This window comes from Octopus bimaculoides, chromosome 18, assembly GCF_001194135.2.
Source record: "Octopus bimaculoides isolate UCB-OBI-ISO-001 chromosome 18, ASM119413v2, whole genome shotgun sequence".
In the NCBI taxonomy this organism is placed as follows: Eukaryota; Metazoa; Mollusca; class Cephalopoda; order Octopoda; family Octopodidae; genus Octopus; species Octopus bimaculoides.
In genome coordinates this window covers 11,435,472-11,444,529 of record NC_068998.1, presented here as the reverse complement: position 1 = coordinate 11,444,529, position 9,058 = coordinate 11,435,472, and the positions used below count along the sequence as shown (strand labels likewise).

At 38.8% G+C, this 9,058-nt stretch overlaps 1 protein-coding gene across 3 annotated transcripts in view; it reads right to left on the bottom strand.

Annotated features, from left to right (window-relative positions):
• LOC106880802 (proline-serine-threonine phosphatase-interacting protein 2) overlaps positions 1-3,838 on the bottom strand; it is a 47,327-nt gene extending 43,489 nt beyond the window's left edge. Inside the window, exon 1 of one of the 3 annotated variants that reach the window (XR_008266054.1) lies at positions 3,167-3,834. Coding sequence is in view for 1 of the 3 variants with exons in the window: in XM_052974483.1 (XP_052830443.1) it covers positions 3,167-3,205 (39 nt within the window). In the remaining 2 variants the exon portion in view is untranslated. Of the gene's footprint in view, positions 1-1,912; positions 2,043-3,166 lie in introns of those variants that run through there. The other 2 variants (XR_008266055.1, XM_052974483.1) reach the window with 2 other exon arrangements.
• Between the last annotated feature and the right edge of the window lie 5,220 nt (positions 3,839-9,058).

The following is a 9,058-nucleotide window of genomic DNA, read 5'->3' as shown; positions in this document are numbered from 1 at the left end:
TATATATATATATATATATTTATATATATATATATACGAGGGTGAGTCAAAAAGTAATGCCATTTTGTTTAGGACAGGAACATGTATCATACATCAAAACGAAGCTGGTCCTCTGTGGATCACATCCCTACTTCTCTCAATAGGAATGTTCCACCTTCGAATGAGAGCATGTATCCCTGCCCTGTAAAATTCTGTTGACTGTTATTTGAGCCACTTCTTCTCAACAGTTTTTACTTCCTCATCACTGGAATAATGTTTGCCTCTCAAAATCCTCTTTCATGGGCCCGAAGAGATGATAGTCCAGTGATGAGGAAGTGAAAACTGTAGTGAAGAAGTAGCTCAAAGAACTATCAACAGAATTTTACAGAGCAGTGATACATGCTCTCATTCAAAGGTGGAGCATTGCTATTGAGAGAAACGGTGACCTTCACATTATATCGTGCTTGGAAAGAAGACCCATCAAGCTGAACAGTCATGGCAGATACTGGTGACACGCAAATGGCACCCATGCTGGTGGCACATAAAAAGCACCCATTACACTCTTGGAGTGGTTGGCATTAAGAAGGGCGTCCAACCATAGAAACCATGTCAAATCAGATTGGAGTCTGGTGCAGCCTGCCAGCTTACCAACTCCGGTTAAACCATCCAACCCATGCCAGCATGGACAACAGACATTAAATGATGATGATGATACATACATATATATACATGTGTGTGTGTGTAAATACATAAATACATACATGTAGATACACATACAAACATATAATGTACATACATACATACATATACATATATATTCATACACATGCATACATATACATATGTCAGCTCACTCTTTCTGGACTTAGAAATAAGTGTATGGCTGTATGGCAATCAAGTTAAATGCATCATTGTAATTTGCCGTACAACCTGCTCAAGCATCTTTGGCCAAAACAGCAGAAATTATAGACTAATAAACACAGATAATGAGAGCTGGCAGAAAAATAATTAAAAAACATCTGCAGATGCTTTAGACAACTGCTAATGATGCAGAACAGATGGTAAGAAAACAAGCAGATAGCAAAGGTAATTAGCTGTGTCTGATGGGCAACTGTGGAGGAGAGGTGAATCTAAGGGGAACAATATGATTTTCAAGATCTCTCCTTCTTTCAAAGATTCATCACCATCATCATGAGATACACACACACACACATATATATATAAATATATAGTTTTAGGAAAAAAAAACCAAGGTTCATGAACTCATCGATGAAAATCTACTGTCACATATAGAAAAATTAATAATTAAAATTAATAATTAATTGGGTTTTTACCTGTAATTTTGGATTTTATCCCTAATATTATTATTATTATATATATATAAATATATGTCTGTTTATATATATGTATATAAACATGTATAGATGTGCATACGCATAGAAACACTTTTTTGTGTACGTCAATGTGTGTGTGCGCGCACATTTATTCTTAAATATCTATATTACTTGGCATGAAACTAGGTCCTTGACCCTTTACAGTAGTAAACTCAGGTAATAAAATATTATATTTGTATGTTTGTCTGTTTTGTTGTATGTATAGGCGTCCGCGCGCAGGCACTCCACCCCATATATATATATATATATATATATTTATTTATTTATATAAGGGCATTACTATACAATAATGCCTCACGCTATGAGGGACTCTAAGGTCAGACTACCATAAAAAACACATTTTTACCGAACGCGAGGAAATGCAACTCTCAAAGCCAGCCCCTTAAAAACATATATATATATATATATGTATGTATGTATGTATGTATATTTATACACGCACGCATTCATGAATATTGAATTGTAAAACACTGGAGTAACTATTGGTTTTAAGATCGAAACTGGGCAAAAAAACAGCTGTAGCAGGAAGAAAGCCAAACCGTTTAAATGTCACTTTGAAGGTGTTTTGTTGGTTGCAGAATTTCCTGTCTTAAATCGTGGTTCGCTTGGATTGATATGTTTTGTTGTCCTCAAATTTGTATTATTGTAAATATATGTACTAGTAGAAACGCATGTAAGATATGTACATAAAACGCCTCCATCCCAATTATACAACTCTGGTTAAGCGCACAAACTCTTACTTACAACACACACATACGCACACACCAAACAAAAAACCACAAGGACTTGAATTACATACACTTACACGCAAATATCCACTCAGCAACCTCTCCTCATACTCACATATTTACAGATTTATATACTTTTAACATAAACTTTAATACAGGCTTATGAAGTACATCGGCAAAAGAGGAGTGACTCAAGGACCGAGAGTAAATATTTAGAGATCACACGCAAATATTTGGACAGGCTTTTTTAATATTTTTTTTTTTAACGAAGCCAGATTCCAAATGAGTCAATTTAAATAAAACGCTGTTGCCAACAATATATAACCCTTTAAATTAAGGAATTAACTGATATTTATTGTCATGTTGAAGCATTATGGTAATGTCTGAGAGCTGGGCAATGAAAGTGAAAATAACGTAATATGTATTCTGTGTTTTGGTGTCCACTCAATATGTAAATGTTTATTTTAAATAAACGAACTCCCTTTCATTTTCATTTGTAAATATCAGGTGTGGTGTAGATTCATTTTTCTTCACATTTATTGTTCTTTCAGGATTTGTCAAGACTTTTACAGGAACTGGACAGTAATCTTCGTCTTTTTCATCTTGACAATAACAACTAATACTCGATAAGGAATTATAGCTGGATGTACATACATACATATATACGTGTGTGTGTGTGTGGATAGATAGATAGATAGATAGATAGATAGATAGATAGATAGGTAGATAGATAGATAGATAGATAGATAGATAGATAGATAGATAGATAGATAGATAGATAGATATGTAGATAGATAGATAGATAGATAGATAGATACGTAGGTAGGTGGGACATAATAAATAAATAATGTATATCAGTGAAATATGCAAAGGCTTTGGGTTCCCTTTAGAAATCGAGATGAAAGAGTGAAAGAGAAAAAGACAGAACGAGAAAGAGACATACGTTTCAAGGCTGTTATGGAATAAGTTAAGAATTAAATGCGAAGGAATCGTGTTGGTGGACAATCTCGATGTGTAGGTGTGCAGATTAATATGAATGAAGCGGATAATCAAAGAAGTACTTACATTGTTCACCCAAAAGCTATCTACAAAACTATAAGCCATGGTGCTCTGGTGGTGGGGGTGAAAAACGGCTTAATTAGTGCAACGGTCAAATAGAGGTGGGGGGTGACGTGCTTGACCACTATTGGAGGGAAGACTGTCTTAAAGATCGGTGGTGGTGAGTTATCTTCCTGTGTTGTTGTACCTGACTAATAATATCTGTCACAGCTACCGGCTACACATCTCTGGTGGGGACGGTGGAAACAGCAGTAGAGCAACAGCAGCAGCTACAGTAGCAGTAGCAGCAGCAAGCTAGTTGCAGTTGGAGCAGCAGCAGTAGTGATGGTGGTGAGGGTGATTGCAGTGGTGACAGTTGTAGTAGTAGCGCTTTTGATATTAGTGGTAGTCTTTATTAGTGTTGCTCGCTGTGACTGTGCTGTCAGTGCTAGTGGATTTAGTGTTTCGAAGGTGGCAGTGGTGATATCAGTGTGGCGAAAGTGGTGGTGATATCAATGTAGTGAAAGTGGTGGTGGTGGTGGTGATATTAATACAGTGAGGGTGGTGGTGGTGATTGGAGTAGTGGTGATGCTCAGTAGTGGTGGTGGTGGTGGTGGTGGTGGATATTAGTGGTCGCAACACTCTTGTGACTGAAATCGTGAACGAAACACCGATCGCGGCGGAAAATTATCGTCATTTTATTATCAACAACAGCCGTGTGAGAGAAAGATGTTGAAAAACAAACGTCATGTAAACATTTTTAAAATGGGTGAGAAGGTTCATATCTCGACAAACTACGGAAATGATCGAACAGTTCCGTAACTAGATAAATTTCTGAGAATAAAAAAGATATTTTTCTCTTAGTTCTGCCACTACTACCGAGTCACGTTTGTCAATTATGTCACTCGATTGTGTGGGTGTTGATTTAAAATGGAAAGTTAAGAAGAACACAAAGAAGGCTTTTGACAGTGTCACTCACTGTATCTACATAAACATGTAACAGAGGCAAGCACATGAAGTAAGCAGAGACTACCATTTCGCTTCATGTTTCACGGGTCGTGTCTTCGGTAAAGGCTTAAGCGTATATCTCATTTCTACCTTCCTTAAAGCAGGGGTTTCTTAACCCTCTGTGGGCATGGGAATCAAATTCTGATAGTATGGGACTTGATCTTTCTGTAAATTTATGTGAAAATCTTTGTTTGTTTTTTTTCCTCTACTACTTTTGGTCATCCGCATGTAAATTAAAATCATACTGTTGACGTTTCTGTTTTTAATTGATACAGGCACCCTAATAGAATCGCTCGTGGTGTTGATTTTGAATGGTTTGGCGTACTGGGAGTGAGAACATACTAGGCAAAAAGGGTTGAGAAACAAAGAGGTCCTTGTACATACAACTGTAAAGGTTCAAATACATCAGAGCCATGAAAGAACGATGTGGTAAGAGATGTGGAAAATCCACGATCTTTTAACCAATTGCCCAATATTCAGCGAAGTTTTGGAATGATACATCAATATTGTAAAGAATTGGTGAGTTGGAGACAGAAAGAGAGAGAGGAGGAGGAGGAAGAAAGATTTTTGTGCTTTCTTGAATTGAACATTTCCAATCAATGATACGGCATTCGTGTCAAACTAAAACAAAAGGAACAGTAGACAATCAAAGAGGGAATTTTTACTTGAAATAGAAATAGCAGTTAAATCTCTTTGAAATCACCTGAAAAGCAAAGAAGGACACTTTTGGGTGAGAAGGTTCATATCTCGACAAAGTAGGGAAATGGTTGAACAATTCCGTAACTATCATAGATAAATTACTGTGAAAAATAGATTCTATATGCCTATAAAAAAAAATGACATGGTTACTGCTAGAAGGCTTTTGACTTCAGGTATATTCAATGAATGTTGTCTTTAAAGTTGAGACAAAAGTTTGTTTAGCCCCAGGTCAGCGTTTATTGAGCGGAACTACGATCAAAGACATTCCAGCTGCCTACCTCTCCCATTTTTAGCTTATTAAGAACTACAATATCCAGTGTATTTTTTTTTCTATTATTTTAAGGCGGCTGGCTGTAGCATGAGCGAAATTTGGCTGCTATTTTAATCAGGTTGAGTGACCATGGAGAAGCACTCTCAATGGCCTGTGTATATCTTGCCGTTGCTCTTGTTGTCCACCTCGGGTCAACTTTGATACAACAGGCCCGAAGTAAGGTATGTAGTAACGCCGTGCGCATGCGTAGTCTCACGCATGCGTAGAATTAAACAACCAAGCGTTCCCGCTCAATTCATTTCTCTTTCTTGCTGGCCAGCAATAGAGCATGGACGTGTCAAGCAGTGTCTCTAACATTCCAACTCTGGAGACAGTCTCTTTACGTGTATAGCTGTCACTCTCCATCTTTCGGACTTACACTCGGCAGCTCGATCACATCTACATAACAACGTCCCAACAACTATGCTCACACACATAGAAGCTGTAACAACAAGAGCTAAAGATGTATATATTTACCACCTAAATAAATGTCGTTTAAGTTGATAGTCTGGAGTTCAGCGTTCCGTTATATTCTTTAATTTTATATAGGAAAGTCAGGTATACATCTAATGATGTATAACCAACTTTCCTATAGGTATTTCAAACGATGACCGGTAATAAAGTCACAATTTTGGCTAGGAAAAAATGCCACAGAAGAAAAAAAGTCACAATTAATTTATGGGATCCGGACAAAACCCCCTCGGACAAAGTCCCCCGGACAAAACCCATGTGACTTTTTTACCTGGATTCTTTCGAATATGACTGTACTTTGTTCAATCATAGTCTCCTACTATGGATCAGAGATTATGATAAAAGATTTCCGGTTCGGGAGTTTTCAAAGGTCAGAAAAGGAGTGCGTACAATAAAGACCAACCTTCACATTTTAGGAAGAAACTATGTAGTCTCTGATAGGATTTCTCTTAGAGTTCCTGCTTTGGATTACATTATCCAGTAGATCCTTTGTTTAAGGCAGTAGGGGCAATGAAATTGAAAATGAGAAATGTAGTTTTAGATTTGTACAGGTTAAACAAAGAAAGAGAAAATAATAGATTAGCGGGGTAATAGTTAATGGGGCAACAAACATTCAGGACTGGCACAAGTGATAGGAGCTCAACGTGGCAAGAAAATTATAATTAGGTTTTTGTTGGACCACCTTAGGTATGTACAATTTGAATCCAAGAAGATGAGTACAGATTTTCCAGTAGCACCTTACTGCTAACTGTGATGGGCACAGGACATTATTTATTTTGTCGTGCGATATTACAGTTTTCATCTAATCGGGTTTGAGCATCAGGTATTTAGAATGATGATGGGTGCAAGCATTTTTGTACTAGCCTGTCAAAGAGGTCAGTGATCTGTCAACTCTTGTACTCTATAAAACAGACGTGAGCAAACTGCAGCCCGCAAGAATTACTAAATGGCACAACTAACGAAAAATTAACTTGAATTTTTTTAGTAGTGCGGCCTACCTGGTGCTGAGCCCTGTTCCATATGGCCCACTTCTCCACAAAGGCTGCCCATGCCTGCTACAGAGGTAAGGGTGACAACATTCTCATGGCGATAGTGGGCGCCGACGAAGATCAACTGACCGGTCTATTCCGAATGAGTTTTAACCTATAAACTATATACAACTCACTGAAACCCTGGCCTGTTAGGGTTAGCGAGAGATTCTACAGGCACAGCGATGAAACCGTTCTGCATGCCTTCGTTCAGTATCAAAGCTTTTCTGACTTGTGGAGTTGTGCTGAAACGCTGTTGTCACTTGTAAGCCATCAATTGAATCTATCGCTCAATCACATTCCTTGACAAAGCATTAAGTTTTCTCTGCTTAGTGACAATAGTGAAAGAGGTTTGTATGTCTGATGAAATAGGTAGGACTGACGACTGGTGCTCTCTTGTTCGACGAAGTACTTATCAATTTCTTCAAATAATGCTTGGAGAGGAAGGTGAGAGAGAAAGAAAGATACAGAGAGAAGGAGGAAGAGAGAGAGAGAGTGGGTAGGAGTTGCTGCCAGTAAATTTGATAAAGGTTGTGCGAGGATTGTGAGTATGGCTCGAATAAACGGCCTATTCACAGCATGCATATGTAGATTTAAATGTGATCGCGATAAGTGAGACCTGGTGTTTCGGGATACACGCCCGGATGGGTGTATTTCTTCGATGACTACTGGGTGTACACCTTTCGGTCAGCGCGAGGGCAAAGAGGTAGTGTTGTTTCTGAAATACAACTGGGAGAGTGCACTTTATTTGGGACTCTGGATAACACGAGGCCTATAGGATTCCCAGACTGGTCCAAGTAGCTGTCACCATATTAGGTCGTTTCATTTAATTTTCCTTTATCATACAGTTTTTGGAGATACCTGCTATATCATGTCGAGATCAACTTCATCCTCCAGGATTAATGAAAACAAAGTCTCTCACGCCAAATTTCTGGTTTCAAATCCCACCGAAGTTCAAATTTCGCCGAAGTTGGCTTTGCCTTTCATCCTTTCGGGATTGATAAAATAAGTACCAGTTGAACTCCGGGGTCGATGTAATCGACTTATCCCCTCCCCCAAAATTGCTGGCCTTGTGCCAAAATTTGAAACCATTATCATAATCTTAGTGAAGGCGCGTGGCTTAGTAGTTAGGGTGTTGCACTCGTGATCGTAAGATTGTGGTTTCAGTTCTTACACAGGCGATGCGAGTGCAAAAGACTTCATTTTATGTTACTCCAGTCCTCTCAGCGGACAAAAACGAGTAATCCCGCGAGGGGCCGGCGTCCCATCCAATAGGGGAATATATACACCATAGAATCAGAAAAACAGGCTTTATGAGCTAATGGTTGAGGAGGACCTTTGATCCTTTTCTGTTTTTATAATCTTAAGGCGGTAAGCCGGCGAGAAGCGTTAGCCCATCGGACAAAATGCTTAGCGGCATTTCTTCCGGCTCTTTATGTTCTGAGCTCCAATTCCGCCGAAGTTGGCGTTGCCTTTCATCCTGTCGGGGTCGATAAAACATGTACCAGCTAATTACTAGGGTTAGGATAATCAAGTGCACCCTCCCCTAAAATTACTGTCCTTGTGCCAAAATTTGAAACCTCCATTGTAACTTTTTGACATTCAGGTTCTATCTGACGCTCGTTTGCTGATATAAATAAATGAGAAAATCAGATTATTGGTGTTGTATGGAGGAAAATCTTGAAGGACATTTATTGTCGCTATCACCGACAGATTAATCTGGCTGAAAATCTGTCAATATCGATGCTGTTTTTTGATCACCACAGATTGTAATATAACACTTAATAAATATAAATAGATAATGCCTTATGATAAATCCGAGGTCACACAGACTATCAGTTAACAACGCAAGGTGAGATACGGTGACAGAATTACAAGCGAAGATAGATATTACCAACAACTTGCTGACGGACTGGGTTACACGTTGACCCATAATAAAACAAAATAAACAATTGAAAAGAAAGGAAAAATATCAATGTCTCACTAAGACATGTTATGACGGACAGTCTAACGTGACAATGTCAGAGCATTACAAATTGTGTCATACAGAGAAAGACGATAAGTGTCTTGTCATATTGCTTCAAATTTGGGCACAAGGCCAGCAATTTTGGAGAAGGGAATAAATCGATTGTGGAGGCTCGTGGCTTAGTGGTTAGGGTGTCAGCATCATAATCGTAAGATTGCGGTTTCGATTCCTGGACCGGGCGACACGTTGTGTTGTTGAGCAAAACACTTCGTTTCACGTTGCTCCAGTCCACTCAGCTGGCAAAAATGAGTATCGCTGCGATGGACTGGCGTCCCGTCCAGCTGGGGAACACACACATGCCATAGAAACCGGGAAACCGGGCCCTTGAGCCTGGCTAGGCTTTAAAAAGGGCGCATCAAAAAAAAAAAAATTTTTTT